Below are 17,033 nucleotides of genomic sequence, written 5' to 3'. Positions count from 1 at the left end.
ATGAATTGTGAATTTTATTAACATTAAATCGTCCTCCTTCCATTTTCACCTCAAAATTATGGGGAAGCTGTGCCTCCCCCGACGAGCCGCCACTGTACATTACATTCCTGGCATATTTTTGAATCAGGCTGCCAGACTGCAAAATGCCAAGTAAGGACTTGCCACAAGACACCCAAGAACCGAAATAGTTATTTCCTCACCCTCATGTCGTTGCAGTACTCTATCTATCTATCAACCTCGTATAACGTAAGTCAGCAGTAACCAAGACTGATGGTTATCAACATTCTTCAAAATATTGTATTTTGTGTTCCAGTTACACAGGTTTGCAACATTAGGCTGAGTAGATGATAAACGAATAGTTCATTGTTTATTGTTTATTTGGTTCCCCTTAAATCTGCATATTTTACTGCCTATTTTTAACCAAATTATTACAATTTATCAAATTCAATATACACTATAGGGCTGCTACCAGTCAGATTAAATTTACACTGCAAATAACAATAATTACAACGGCAATAAATAATGTTATGAGATTAATGTTTTAAATGCATTTATGAATATACAAATAAATGTTGAGGGGAAAAATGCATACTTTCCAACATACTTCTCAACTAAACTACCAGTAAGTGGGGGTAAGTCACTTAATGAGTGAGTCATTGAGTCATTCATTCAACTGATTGAGGGTGTTATCATGCTGCTATCTTAAGGACTTTCGTGGACAGCTGACTCCTAAAGTTTTTGATATTCTTCATATTCTGTGTGGTGGTCAGATAGAAATTAATCTTTTCCAATAAGTTTAAATAGATTTTTACCTTTTATGGGCATTTTACCTTTATAAAGCCATTTTCTGAAGTGGCATTTAGAAGTATTTACACACTGTTTAATGCAGAACATGAATGCATTTAACCTGCAGTTACAAATGCATAAATAATTTGATATATTAAACATAAACAATTGAATACTGATATTTGAAATGATTTAAAAAATGAAAATAGCAGCAGTTAAAATATACATCTACATATTCATAAGCAAATCTTCACATTTTCTTCGAAATACATATGTACAGTTACTCTTTCGTATTTTTATGGGAACCATATTCCAAGCAACAGAACCTCGATAAAGTACAGCCTTTTTCATCAAATTTGTGGACACAGTAAAAAAAAGTTGAGCCTTATTCACTTGGCATGTTTTCTAATATATATTTTATAAAATATATGTCTAAGTCCCACATAAACAAGCTTTTCAAAGAAAAAACAAGGAGTTTGATACTTGATTACTTTATGAAAATATAACAACAATCGTAAATGTAATTTAACCTTCACCAGCAACCATGATAACTTTCTATGCATATCACTAACATTAGCCCGAAATGGATAATGAAGCAGTAGTCCGGCAGCTCTATTCTGAACCATCTGAAGTTTTTTTTAGGTGTTTCTCAGATGCACTTGACCATACCATAGGGCAGTCCTCAAGATGCGATAAAACTAATGACTGTACCACATGTTTTAAATCTAAAGATGGAATAAATTCAGAACATTTCCTGGCCACCGCTATACCTTTTCCCATAGTGTTTACTATATAATCTAATAATCTAATCTAATGTTTGGACCAGGACAACGTATTGTCAAGTATCACACCCAGCAACTTAACATTTGTTACTTATTCCACTGGCACCCCATTAATAAATAAATACAAATCAGCAGCCTTAGTCATATTATTTTTATAACTAAAAACAATACATTTAGTTTTTTCTATATTTAAAATTAGTTTATTAATTCAAACCCACTTTGTAATTTTTAACAGCCCATCACTTAAATTTTCCTGAAGCTCAGTTAATGTACAGTCATGGCCAAAAGTTTTGGCAGTGACATAAATTTTGTTTTGCAAAGTTTGCTGCTTAAGCTGTTGTGGTGTTCATTCACATTGTTTCTAGATTATTGTGTAGAGTGATCAGATGCATTTTAACTAATTGCCAAAAGCTTCATTGGCCAAAAAATTAACTTTTCAAAAAAAAAACTTTTTTTTAAAAATCCTGACACAAAATGACCAGCTAACATTAATTGACTAATCATATCAGCAGCACATGTGAAAGTGTGAATGAGTACTAGTCAGGTTAACTCACTATCATACTCATTAGATTGTAAGAGCAGACTGATTGTTATAAAAGGAGGGAAGATGCGCTTCCAATCATTGTGTTCTTGTTAGCAATGGTTACCTCCATGTAAATATTGACTTGTTATATATTTTTTTGCCAGTAAAAGCTTTTAAAACTTATGATATGCTTATCATTGTTTTTCAGTATACCATAGAAACATGTGGATAAATAATCTAGAAATACTGAAGCAGCAAACTTTGCAAAACACAAAATTTATGTCACTGCCAAAACTTTTGGCCATGACTGTATGTGCAGCAGAAGGGTCAATATCACCATAGAGTGCCTTTCAACCCTCACAATACTCAAAAATTGTGGTTTTAATTTCTCATTCGCTTTGTCATGTGTAGCATTTGACCATGGCAACCAGGACACCTCAGCCAGATCAGATAAACTTTACGACCTAAAAGTATGTAGAGAGAATCTTCCCTCCTACTTAATTCTCTCAAACAGACACATACTGCTATACGAAATAGGGCTGTCAAAATGGCTGAAAAAGTAAATTGGAATTTTGTACTCTATTCGAATACGAATTTTGAATTCTATTCGAATTTAAAAAGCATAATTTCCGTTAGGGTGAAGAAAAGCTTTTGGCTTCTCTTGAGGCCACAAGAGGGCGCATCAAGCAAAATATTACTAATGCACGTTTATTCAAAGCATAAGATAACATGACTATCTGTGAAAAAAGTGCATAATGTTTAAAATAATGTTTATAAACCAATTATAATTAAGTTGCTTAAACGACTATAAACAAAACAGCATAATGTATGTATGCATAGTTTAATATAATTTTACATGGCTTTCTAAACATGCGGCTCTTTTGTGCGAGATGCGAGTGCAATGCGTTCTGTGTGAACAGCTTGGTTTCAGTTTTGATATAAACAATATCCTCTCCGCATTGAAGTTCTGTTTTTTTCTCAATATTTTTAATGAACAACGCAGCAGCGCCGCATCTAGTGGCTTCAACTGGATATGCTAACAAAAACATTATAATGCCACGACACTTACATCGTCATCGCATCTCGTGATAAGGCTGCCTCCTTAATGCACAACTAAATGAAATTAGTTTAATATTTTATGCAACACAGTAGGAAAAAAAGTGTCAGAGAAAATAAAAATGTTGTACAAAAATTGTATTTCTTATTTTTATTGTCTTGTCAGGATACAATTAGTTTAACATTGACAACACAAGATACCAAGAAAGAAACATATATATTAAACCAGAGATACATTCATACACCTGAATATAAGCATTTAGATCTTAACTAATACCAATAACGAGTGGTAACTAGGCTAATATAATAGGGAAACATACAGACAACACATGCATATACCAGATACATTTGTAACTGATTGATTATAGTCTAAATAAAGAAAATGTCTTTATGCGTGTGTGTTATGCGAGCATGGTGTAGTTTGCTGGTCAGCCAGGCCGTTGTTGCCTGGCTTACCGGGGGTCATTTACGTCTCTTTGGAATGTGTTTGAAGTTCGATGGGGAGACGAGAGTGGTGAAACTGTTTAGCATCTCCTTGATAGTGGGGGGAACCATTGGCAATTTAGCACCCATATAAATGTAGAATGTGAGGCCATGTCTGTAATTTATATGCAAATGTCAAAATTAATACCTTTCTTCTTCCCTGTATCTCTATTTTTCCTCCATATCTCCCTTTCTTTCTTAAGGTATGCTTCTCTTCATTCGGGGTTTGCATCCCAATGTTTTCTGTATTGCCGTGTAATTTCTGCTGCACTCAGAGGCATGTCCTGAGAAAGAGCAATGATTTGATGTTTTTATAAGTTACAAAATATTATCTACAGCAGATCTTTCTATAAATTACAATATTAAATTTCTATAAATTGCAATATTATCTACAAACGAATGCTGTGTCCAGGGGCGTAAATTTAGTCTAATAGTTGGGGGGGACAATAGACATAATTTCTCAAGAGCAATTTTTGAAGGGGACACAAATAATACAGCTAAAATAGTACTTGTAAGGATATTTATATACAGAGGAAAGCCTTACTACTATTAGTGTAGCAGGGAGACCGTGCCAAATTAGACAACTTCAAGCTGTTGTCGTGCCACAAAAGCTCTCGTGTCCGTTGTAGACATTACTATTCTTCACAGTGTTGCCAAGTCCGCGGTTTTCACGTGGAATTGGGCTACTTTATCACTGTTGCCGAGGGTTGTTTTTCATGTCCGCGGGTTGAAGCGACCCCAGTAACGTGTATTTTAGTCCATGGAACGCGATTTTTACCGGGGGACCCCCTTGAAACGCAGTTCGTTTGGGCTAGTTTTGAGTAGCAATAAGGGCGGGTTTTGTTGTGAAAACCTGGCAACCCTTTCCATCAAGCAGGTGACGTTATTGTTGCTAACAGCGGATTCATCGAAAAATACATCATTAAAGAGAAAATAATCACTTCATCTGATGTTTAAGTGAATAAAATAGACAGCCTTACTTACTTACTGGAGTTCCACAATATTGACTTTTTTCTCTCTCACCAGACTTGTGTGCAGGTGATGTAAAAGAGGAAAGCAGGCATTTAGACCAAAGCACTGTGAGGCAAGGGAGGGGTAGACTCAAAATGTTTCTAAACTTAAAACACATTTTTTCCCCTTTTGTGTTGTTTTACTACGTACACAATTATTTAAAGTATAAAACATTGTTATTTACAATACACAGTGTGGTTTTTAATCATATTTTAAGGGGGTACAATCCTCAGATGGGGGGTCCCGACCCCCCCCGGGATTTCCGCCTATTGCTGTGTCCACCCTGTCATGTCTAAGTGGCTGACAGGGTGAACATTTTGAGCTTCAATTAGCATATTAGCTTACAACAAAGTGTGATTAGGTAAATAGTCTGGTTGTTGAAGAGAATTTGGTATATTTAAACTTACATATTTTGAAAATACTGTATTCTAATCACTTCTGGCATATTTTATGGCGACAGGGTGGACATGTTACGCTTTGGCAAATCAAGTAAGCAAACTCCTACGGAGAAAATTTGTCAATTGAAAAGTTACCAACTTACTCACCTGTGCTGCTGAAATTCCCACCACTGAAGAGACAAAAAATCTGTTGTCTTGATGTCACTAAAGTGGATGGCTTTTTCTTAAAGGGGCGGATTCCCCAATACGACAGGGTGGACAACCATTCAAGGGACATAGACAAACTCTTCTTTTTTAAGAAATAAAAATATAGTTTTTATTACCAAATGATCAATACACTCAAATTGAGTTTAACAAAAATTTAACAAAATATTAATAGAGAACAACATTTTTTTCATTTTATGATTTGACTATATTCTACTCTCATTCAAATGTAACGAGCAGTGCATGGGCAAGCATCCTCTTATAAAAAAACTTTTTTTTTAAAATCTAGAAATTGTATCTAAAGAGCCAAATAATGCTTTTGTTATGAATCTAAAAACTTAGCCTAATATAACACATTCTTTCATAGTCATTTTTATGTTACGTTATTATGGCAAATGAGTTATGTACAGGACACCAAAAGGCACCCTACAGTGATATTGACCCAGAAAACATTGTAGAATCATCAGCATGCATAACTATATTTGCCTTATCAACAACATATGGTAAATCATTTATAAAGATAGAGAACAGTAATGGACCTAAACAACTCCCTTGTGGAACACCACAATAGGTATTTTTAGCCTCTGAGAAAGAACCATTATAAAACACTGTCTGTCTTCTATTAGAAAGATAACTTCCAATCCAATCAAGAGCTGTGAGTGAAAAACCATGACATTTTAGTTTAGCAATAAGAATATCATGGTCAATAACATCAAAAGCTACTGTATAGTCTATTAAAACAGCACCGACCAATTTCTTATCATCTAGACATGCTAACCATTCATCTGTCATGTGTATGAGCGGTACTTGTGGAGTGTCCTGGTCTGTAAGCATGTTGTGCATTAGTAAGTAATCCATTAATTCTAAAAGATTGTAAAATTTGCTTAAAAATAATCTTCTCCAAGAGCTTGCTCAGAATAGGAAGTATACTAATTGGCCTACAGTTAGGACCTGAAAAGTCAGTTTTTCCCTTTTTTTTTTTTTTTTAAAGTAATGGTATAATTTTTGATTTTTTCCAAAGATTCGGATATACACCACTAAGCAAACATCTATTAAATACATGACAAATTGGTTGAGAGAGCTGATTAGCTACTATTTTCAGAAATGTACCATCCAAAAAATCAACTCCACAAGATTTGTCATCTGGAACTGAAAGCAACATCTGTTCTACTGTATTTTGATCAATGGGACTAAAATTAAAACAACACATTTTATCTTTCATCATTTTAACAATAGGATTACACACTATTTGTAAATTGTTGCTATACATGCTAGATCGTAAATCATTCACCTTATTAATGAAAAAAAGTGTGAAAATAATTAGCTATATCTAAGGGTTTAATGATAAACTGTCTCTCGTTTTCCACACACACTTGAAAATTATTTGTATTCCTATACATTGTTTCATTTAGTGTTTTCCACATTTTCTTACTATCACCAGCTGCACATCTTATTTTTTGCTTATAATATTCCCTCTTTTTTGATATGATTTAATTTTGTAACCCTATTGACACATGTGGACATAATGTGAATAAACTTTGTAAAGTAAAATTGGGAAAATAACACAATGTAAAATCGTGTTCTGTCAGAGTAACTTGGGTGACATTTGGTAAAGGTCGGTACTAGGGGTGTGCAATATATATCGTCTGCGATAATATCGTAATTGTTGTTTTAACGATGTGCGATTTGACATTATCGAGTATTTTGCAAAAATCATTCAAAACATCCCTACAGAGCGCACGCATACATTACGTGAAGTCTAGACTAGTGCGTGTGCGCATTTAGTGTGTTTTCTTTCACTGCATGATTCAGTCTATTAAAATGCATTTAGAATGATCACAAATTCAAGACATGATGGCAGAAAATTTATATATTTATACCACTTCATATAGTTATTCAATTTCACACGAAGAGTGCCGTTTTTCTCCAAAAATTACCATGATTACAAATGTGACATTGAATTCAATAAACAATAAGTTAATCAAGAGACTTACGTTTTAGACACCATATTGCTTGTTTTTGCTCTATTTCGCCAACAAAAATCATCCCGAATACAGTCACAGCGCTGTTTTGTGTCTCTGAGCAACATTCGTTCTTGACGTTCTTGAATGAATCAACCGTTTAAATGATTTTGTTCAATCGCAATGACTCACTTATTATGCTGCCACCTTTGCTGCCACCTGCTGGTTTTAATTTCAAATTTCGGCTTTTTCTTTCTTTTTCTTTTTTTCTTATTTATTTCAAATATCAGTATTCAACGTTTTATGTTTAATATATCAAAACATTATTTATGCATTTGTAATTGCAGGTTAAATGCATTCGTGTCTTGCATTAAACAAAATACATGTGTAAATACATCTAAATGCCACTTCAGATGCAGCTTCTGTGTTGATTTCATTTGCTCGGTAACAGCCCAAATGTCTTATTCTAATTCCCTGATTAAATGTAAGAATTTGACTCAAAAGATAATGGACACTTTTAGAAAAAATGGCTTTATAAAGGTAAAAATGCCCATAAAATGCAAAAATCAGTTTAAACTTATTGGAAAAGATTAATTTCTATCAGTATGAACTGACCACCACACAGAATATGAAGAATATTAAAAACATTAGGAGTCAGCTGTCTTCGGCCGTCCTTAAGGTACCAGCATAACACACTCAGCAAAATATCGTCTAATTATCGTTATCGATTAAATCCCATAAAATATCGAGATATAATTTTTTGTCAATATCGCACACCCCTAGTCGGTACTATTCTACATAATCCAGTTCATGAAGTACATAATTAGTGTAAAGCACTTCTTGTTGATCGTATGATGTTTGTGTGCTCGTATAATGAAGTGATTTGACTTTGAATGACACCATGCAGCAAAAGATTGAACATTCACATCACAAAGCACTATAGGAGCTTGATAATAATATTGTTTGTTTGTTTGATTGTTTTATTATTATTAATAAGAATAATATTGGTATTATAGCAAAACCACGAGACCTTTCGTATGAAGCTACGATCACTTCTTTTTATGAAGCAATAGGCATTTTGATCATTCAAAATTGAGGAAAATCAATAGCCTATTAGAGAGCCATGTCTTTTTATTAAGCAATATAAAATTTGATCGTAGCTTCATATATATAATCAGACTCATACTGTGATTTACAGAGGACACCCACTTGAACATTCAGTGAAACTCTTTTGAAAATATATTGTAAACACTAAATATCTGTTTAAAAGTAGACCTATTTAGTACAAGAATCATTAGACATTAAAGAGTCTATTTTATCAATCTTTGGCAGCAATCTTGAAACCACTAGATTTTACTCATTTTTTAGCATGACGATTTGAATAATAAAAAAATAGAATAATAAAATGTAGTGTGTTTACTTTTATATATTTTAATAAGTACAGGTTAGAATAAGTATGTTGTTTAATTTGCACCTACATATCTGTTATGCAGAATGACAGTGGGACATTTCACCCATTTTTGGATCCATTTCATTTTCCCAAATGTTATTTGAAACGTTAAAGCAGACACTTGCATTTAATATGCTATTTATTTATGAAATCATCTTTGTGTTCTGTTTTGTCCCACGTGGGAGATGATGTGGTCTAACTATTTACAGTGTTTCCACGACCTGAACTGTAAAACGTGTTTCCTGAAGTCAGTGCTTATCGCAACAGACACAGAAAGGACTTGTAGGTTTCTGATATCTGAGCTAAAATCTTATTAGTATGTTTGTAGTAGGCCATTTAACACTCTGTACTTTGATGTAAATATCTGATCCAAGGCATGTGGTTGAATAATTGCGTGATGTGTTGCCAGTGATTGAGATGGGCTTTTGTGCTGTCGTTTGTCCTGCAGGCTCTTGGAGGAATGTTACGGCATGAAGGATCCCTTCAGCCCAGAGAGAGAAAAGTTTCTGGTTTTAGGATCCAAGTGCTGTCTGTGCAGTAAGACGGTGTGTGTTGGGAACGGTACATGTAGCTTTGATAAGAAACAAAAAACATGACTCTCCAATAGGCTGTTAGTTTTCCTCCTTTTTGAATGATTCAATGAAAGAAATAATGTATAGAAATGATCCTCCATCTCTTCCATTATGTTCAAAATTGTGAAGATATAGATCAAACAATATTTTTATGCTTGCACGCAGTGAAGAACAACGATGGCGTCATCATTATGATATACATTTATTGGAAGCAATGTCAACATATCAACAAGCTTGTGTTTTTGTGTTTGTTTGTTTTCTGACAGGACTGCAGTCGTTCTGTTTGCCCTGTGTGCGGGACCACCTTCGGCAGTTTCCAGAACAGGTTCAGAACGAGGTGCTGAGGAAAAAGAGTGTCCAGAAGACGTCCTCTTCATGATGCTAGAATGACTTAGTCAGGACACTAGTGAGCCATCTGGCCAGACACACAATATTAACTGGTTTTTTTTATTTATTATTTTTGTGTTTGTCTTGTGCAACTGGAGGCAGCAAACCATGTTTTGATTCAAATCATTTCTGTGCTGTCATTTACTGTTTTGAGTTTTACAAACGAGTGTTATGATGGTGATAAATGCCTTGTCGCATGTAGCAACTATAAAATAAATGATGTTTATGTCATCGGTTGCGATTACTTGCTGGCTGAAAAGATAAATGACTGATATATTCATGTCTGATGATGTAGGTGAGTCCTGAACCAGTTGTTGGAGTGCAAACCTGTTGTGAGCATCAGCATGCAAACACTACTACTACACCACAGATCCTTCCGGCCATAAGTTGAGGCTGAGCCTGACTAAACCCGACTCAGGTACGTAGTGAAGTATAAGTTCCAGCACATGCATAGTTGGAGATCTGTGGCTCAGCAGTCTGAGCGCTGGCAAACAATGCCAGAGGTTCCTGGTTCAAATCCAGCCAGATCTACACAATTAATCAATTGCAGTGGGCAGAGGAGGAGCTGACCAGACCAAGGATGCAGCAGTGGTGGAGCTGGAGGACCTATAAGTTCCAGCACATGCATAGTTGGAGATCTGTGGCTCAGCAGTCTGAGCGCTGGCAAACAATGCCAGAGGTTCCTGGTTCAAATCCAGCCAGATCTACACAATTAATCAATTGCAGTGGGCAGAGGAGGAGCTGACCAGACCAAGGATGCAGTGGTGGAGCTGGAGGACCAGACTGGACGATGGCGCAGAGGAACCAGAGAGGAGTGGCTGACCAGACCAAAGATGGAGCATTGGCATTGCTGGAGAGTGGAACAGCAGACCAGATGGAGGTGCATGTGGCTGACCAAACGGAGCATAGAGTGGAATGGCAAACAAAGTGGTGAGACGAGAGTGATGACAGCACCCGAAGAAAGAAGAAGGAGGACCATGACTGTGGTCCCCCGGCCTCCAAGACAGTGACCAGCAGCAGTTATGCATTTTTCCAAAACTTAGCTGTTTTCAAAGTACAATTACTTCTGTACATGCAACAACTCACCATCATCCACTAGATGGCAATAAAGCCTGTATCTCCAGCAACTTTTCCACCAATTAATTTTTTTTTTAAGCCAACAAGTCTATCATACTTTTTAAATACATTAACTTGCTCTTGAGAAGTATGTCTCTATTCATGTGTAAGTCTAAAGGTGAGCCTGGAACATTTCAGCTACTTACTACTGGTAAAGCCAAAAGCTGCCTGCCAACTATGACCTCAAACTTGGCTTACAGCTATATCACATGCACATTATAAAGTTTTGCTATTATCTTTTTAACACCTTCATGACACATTGCTGATTTAGGCAAACCACAATTTGCCGCTGTGTTGCCAGATCAACATTTCATACAACAAGTGGAAAAAGGTTATAACCTTTTGCTCTCACTTTCCATAATATTTAAAAGCCATACGGCCCTTATTTAATTTGCACAACTTTTTCAAACTACATTACATTTTTATTTAAGGGCAACTGATTTCTGTTATTTACTCAACTTACAAGAAAACAATATTTCAAATAGTTTCTTTCTTCCCCCAGGCAATCTACCTCATGAACAATTACAAAACATGTGCAATAACCTTCTATTTATTTGTTACCACCCTACTCTATTTTATTTAGAGCACATCTGTACAACATTTATTTTACTTTCCAATTTATTGTTCTACATACATTTGGTTTGTTTAAATATACACGTGTGCATTTTCTTCACATCTGTGTACTGGAAGCTTGTGACCCGAAAACAAATTCCTTGTGTGTAAACATACTTATCAATAAAGCTCTCTCTGACTTCTGAAATATTTTACAGCTTGATAAAACTAAGCATTTTTCCTCAAAGACATTTCAACAGCATTTCCGTGATTTTTGCTGGTCACGCTTTTAAAATTAAGCAAAACTTCTTCAAAGAATGGTTTCTTCTTCAAAAGAAACAATAGTTAAAGGACTGAGTTAAAATAACTAAATTGTTTCCTGGCTTTCACTAATTTTAATGACCGTGCGTCTCATTTGAGATCATCTCGAGGGCCCCAGGGTTCACGACATTTGCACCAAATAGCACATAAACCAGGGTCGCTGGCTTACAATAAGCGCACCTGGCAACACGACACTGCGGGAAGCGCGAGTCTCTAGTACTTGTATCGTTTTTCACTGATGGGCGGGCCCCGCGCTCCGCCGGCCAATGAGAAGCGTCTTCTGTTTAAATAGCCTTCGCTGTCAATCTTTTTTTCCCCTGCCAGTTTACTTGCGATCGCCATATTGGGTGCTCGCCTACTCGAATGACTCGTCTGTTTTTCTTCGGAATTACTACGAGACGGCATCGGAGTCGCGCGCTGTTTTCATGACTTGTTTTCCACGCGCCTTAGCCTTTCCGCACGCATTTGCGCGTTTGTTATGCGTGCGCTCTGCGTCTCGCTTTGCTTTCTCGGGAAGTAGGATCGCTCTTAGTTAGACCGCGTCTGGCTCGATTGTGACTGCGATTCTCGGGACGAACTTTAACGTGCAAAATGTCAAAAGTGCGCGTCTCCAATGGAAGCCCGACGCTGGAGAGGGTGGACGCGAGGCAGGCGGATCACGCCAAACCGCCGGTCTGCAGAAACCTCTTCGGCTCCGTGGATCGCGAAGAGTTCGCGAGAGACGTCAAGGAGCAAATGCTGGACATGGAGAAAGCGTCCAAGGAAAAATGGAATTACGACTTCGCCAAAAACGAGCCGCTCGCGCCTGGCGACTACGAGTGGCAGGAGGTGGACGCGAAAGAGGTGCCGGAGTTTTACACCAGACCGCCTCACGCAAAACGGGATACCTCGACCGGGACTGTGGATCATAACGGGAACCACGACTACTTGTTGACAACGAGCGTACAGGGGGACTCGGACAACGCGGAGCACGGGAGTCGCTCGGATTGCCGAACGGCGCTGACCACGCCGACAAAAAGACCGTCGACAGAGGATCGGGGTAAATGTTTTGGGAGTCTCGGTGCTCTTGGGTTATTTGCGCGCAGATCTCGGGGGACAAACAGTTTGCCCTCCCGATCGTGCGTAATGCTGAAACTGCTTGCTTTCGCGGTCTAGCTCGCAAATGAAGTCGCTTTTCTAACACCATCTTCATTCTTTCGATAGATCTTCCTTGCCAAAGCAAAAGAGCCAACGTCCAAGCGACCGAGGCGAACTGCTGTCCAGAGACGAGTTCGCAAGCGCCCAGCAAGTCGGATCCCAAAACGTAAACAAGGTGAGTTTCGTGCGCGCTGTCTGGTGCACGACTTATTTTATGCATCGATGTAAACGCGTTACTTAATGCTAACAAGATCGCGTTCAACATAGCTGATGTTATTTTTTATTTTATATATATATATTTGTTCTCTCTGTTGTATTGTTGCGCGCTAAAACGCTAACAATGTTCGTTCCTTGACGCGTGCTTGTCCACGCGTTCGCACTGTACAAAGCGTTTGGTTTGGTCTTTTAAAAACAAACGCCCGTTTAAGACGTTCTGTCACCGCGCAAGTGACAGTCGAGTCAAACGGGACTCAAATGCATAACATTGTAGTAACACGTCAGCAGGTCTCTTGTAGGGTGTGCGCGTGGGAGGAGGAGGGGGTCTGGGTTCACAATGCAGGCATATACTTGCGCGCAAAATTCCTCGCTTTTCATTCGCGCTGTCCTGCGCTATCGCTCCTGTTTTAAACGCGTCGTGGAGATGGCCGTGTGTTTACGCGCAAATATTGTTGCCGTATTTTTCTGTGTACTTTATTTCATGCATTGTGTCGTTGTGAAGTTTTTGCAAGCGCGTTCGACATGCTATTTCCTTTGCTAATCAACTTTTTTCCCTTGTTCCCTGCAGAGACGGATGAAGAAGACTAATTTCTCCATCAAATACTTCAAGAGCTTTATGAAGTAAACAGGGACAGCGGTTGAAAAATACAAATCGAGCCTTGGAGAGGCTATATAAGCACTGAATTTTTACACTAAACTTTTGGCACTCGACAGAATATATTTGCCTCAAAAGCAGACAATGTAGCAGTGTGCAATTGGAGTTTCGTTTGTTCTTTTACTACCTATGTATATACTTTCATTTTATATGTAGCACATTTAAATGTAATATTAAGATAAAAAAAAAACACAATCATTTATAAATGGAGTGCGTTTGACTTGAAGAATTGCTGTGCAGTTTTCAAAACGTCTCCCCCAAATGAACCCTTTTAAAGTAAATATATCTATGTCAAATACAAACACACACACCATTTCCCTTTAATTAGGTTTAACAATCCCACTGTCTCAGTTTTGGCTGGCTCAGGATGTTCACAGTCAGAAATACACCTTCATGTGTATCAGTGTTGTGCTCAACAGCAGCAGCACAACCTTGGACATTTTTTTAAGTTGCACAAATGTCACTGTTTGAAAAGCATTACAGACTTTTTCACCTTCTGTGATCTGGCTAAATTAAAATGATCCGATATTTGCATTAATACCGTTCATGTTTATTGGTACTTGTATATGATTTTACCAGCCAAAGTTACAGCACGTTGGGCATGTGGTGTTCTTCTCTGAAGGGACTGTGACTCCTAGTGTGGTATTAAGTTTTTCATGCTTTTTTACAGTATTATTATATCCCCGGGTTATTCCACTAATTTTTTTCCCCCTTATTTTAAATTAATTCTTTTTTTTCTTATTTTGCCATAAAGATGCAAATTCACATGAACTACAAATCCTACTGAGTACACATTAAAAAAAAAAGTGCAACTGTAGTGACCAATTGATTTTCTTATTTTTTGTTTTTGTCAATTTTATGGGGTTTTTTTTCTATTCATTGCTGTGTAGCATAATGTATATATAAATATATATTTCTTTTTTTTTTCTTTAACACTGGGCCATACAATTAAGAACAATGTTAGTCCATGAAGCCACTTCTTTGCCACAATATATTTGGCTTTCGTGATGAACATGACATGGCACTATGACAAAAAAAAAAAAGAAAGTAAAAACCGGCAAAAAATTAAATTAAGACGTTACACTGCACGTGTGTAAAACATTGAAGTGTACCTGTGTGTACTGCTTTCTAAAGAAGAAAAAAAGATAAAAAATAAAAAAAACAGGAAATTATACTAACTTATTTATGTTAAGCTTTTTGTTGTTTATGACTATCCAAAGTGGCATTTGTGCATTTTCTGTATGTACTTCATTTTATACTTTTTTTTTCCCTCCACAAATTTGTGCAAGGTTGCAAACTGAGCCTATTAAAAATTTGATGTGGATTGTGTACTGCTTTATAAATGAGATGATTAAACCATAATGACATGAACACCTTCACCTGACTCCTTTTCATTATATTGTGCAGAATGAAAACACACTCTTAGGGGGAATCTTAAATACACTTCTTACACCCTGCATTATTAAATACACTTCTTACACCCTGCATTAGCAAAAGCCTCAAACTGACCTTAAGCTGTGCTACAAACCTAAATACCTTTAAAACAAATCATAACAGAAGTGATAAATAAATACATCACTCTGGTGCTAAACTGGTATGTGGCAGAATGAAACCTATGGAATTTAGTGTTCTTTTGTTTTTGTTTTTTTGACAACCCACACATGCACCTTTCCACAAATGCACAATTATTCAGTTTAAACTGTACCCACATTTTTTTTTCAATTTAATGATAATTAACAAGGCAGGACAACATGCTTAAAAAATAAATTTTCTTATGTAGTGTAATACATATGATATGATTAACCTGCTATTAAACTGTTGCCACATTTCAGATCCCTTTGAGATTGTATTCAAATAATGTGTTACATGTAATATTTCATATGAAATGTAAATAGCAAAGAAGTTCTGTGTTGAATTTTAATGTGACACGTTTAAAAAATAAAACAAAACATTAAAAAAAACCTTGGCACTGCAAAATACTACAACTGACCCCAGTATGTTTTGTTTTAATATATTAATAAACACAATGGGTCCAACTATATTACTCAAAACACGCTGTGTCAAATCGAAACGCCGTTTGACTTTAAAGTGTTTGGTCGCGCGTGTTGACTTGCAAAAGACACACACCCTCAAATATTTATCGCGATTGGAGATAACGTACGTGGTCACGTTGAACTTATTCTGCTCGTACATTATCCTTGTAATATACAGGGTATTTTCGGTGAATTTTTACAGCGTTTTTGCAGCTTGCGCACCGTTTGGTTATTTAACTCAACGTGCAACACGTTTGTGCGTAAAGCTGCTGCGTTTCTAACACACGACCTGCGGAGCTCCCTGCTTCACAGGTGTCCTCATGGTGTAGTTCATCATGTTAACATATGAACACGTTTCACAACATTTGACAACCAGAAAGTGTCCAAGACTTTTTGTCTTCATTTTCAACAATCTATCAATTGCTTCATATTTTAAAACCTAATAAACTTCCTTTTGTGACGGAAAAGTGTGCTTGTGCTATATTTGGTATATATTTTTAATTATTTCTCAAGTGTCCAAATACATTTTGGGTGTCATTTATATTTATTACTACAATGATTCAACCAGTTTTAAGGTACAGAACAACGGTAGGCAGGCGTACAGCTGGCAGAGATGGTCAGCTACACTCAACTTCTGAGCTTGACTTGTGCATCTCCCTGCACCTCATAAAGGGGAGGATGATATCACGGCACAAAACAAACAAATGCCAGAGATGACCTCACGTACCGAAGGCCGCTGACGATTGAGTGCTGGTTCGCTTTTGTCTTCACCACCCTCTATTTACACTTGCTGCGTTCGCTCGCTCGCGAGTAATTACAGAGTCCCGCTCTCTGAGATCAGCTCTTAGATATGTGCGGAGCCGCAATCTCAACGCCTGCAACAATAAGGTGCGGAGCGGCCAAACTTCCCTCCAACCCTGTCAAACTAACACCACATTTCCAGGACAAAATTAGCTGAAGGCTATTTTAACAACCTTGCAGATAATGAGAGGAGAAGGATCGTAAAATCAGAAAATGTTTACAGCTGGCCCTATTAATAGATATTTTACACAGCTCCGCACATGACCTCATATTTGGCCTTCCCGTTGGGAATGAAACCTTTGTGAATCTCAATCTTATTTTGGAAATGCAACGTACCATCTGTTTCGCATTGTTATTAATTTGAGTGAATTTTATGAGCCTCAGTGTGCTTTTTTTCGTTTCTCGGCCTCTCTTTGCCCAGCAGTCATGTGTTTTGGCTGTCCTCCGCTCAACTAGAAACCTGTGTCGGCCAGGCAGAGAAACAACCTCTGGCGGATATTCGGTCTAAGTTGGCCCAAAATGTGTCCAAAAGAAGGATGTAAACAGTCACCTTTGCCAGCGGGTTTTTTTTGTGTGTGTGTTCTGGCTC

The 17,033-nt window shown here is 37.2% G+C and overlaps 1 protein-coding gene and 1 pseudogene across 1 annotated transcript; both read left to right on the top strand.

Annotated features, from left to right (window-relative positions):
- The window catches only part of LOC107725615 (cysteine-rich DPF motif domain-containing protein 1-like), a 16,300-nt pseudogene extending 6,083 nt beyond the window's left edge, over nucleotides 1-10,217 (top strand).
- A 1,595-nt stretch (nucleotides 10,218-11,812) lies between these two features.
- Nucleotides 11,813-14,146, top strand: LOC107725668 (cyclin-dependent kinase inhibitor 1B-like). Its single transcript, XM_016535025.1, has 3 exons — nucleotides 11,813-12,641; nucleotides 12,806-12,914; nucleotides 13,524-14,146. The coding sequence occupies exons 1-2, from the start codon at nucleotides 12,194-12,196 to the stop codon at nucleotides 12,907-12,909; spliced, it is 552 nt and encodes a 183-aa protein (XP_016390511.1). The 5' UTR covers nucleotides 11,813-12,193; the 3' UTR covers nucleotides 12,910-12,914; nucleotides 13,524-14,146.
- The last annotated feature ends 2,887 nt before the right edge of the window (nucleotides 14,147-17,033 follow it).

The sequence above is a fragment of the Sinocyclocheilus rhinocerous genome, unplaced genomic scaffold (assembly GCF_001515625.1).
Source record: "Sinocyclocheilus rhinocerous isolate Xijiao unplaced genomic scaffold, SAMN03320098_v1.1 scaffold153, whole genome shotgun sequence".
Classification (NCBI taxonomy): Eukaryota; Metazoa; Chordata; class Actinopteri; order Cypriniformes; family Cyprinidae; genus Sinocyclocheilus; species Sinocyclocheilus rhinocerous.
Note: the sequence above shows the minus strand (reverse complement) of the source record. Positions and strands in the feature narration are given on the sequence as shown.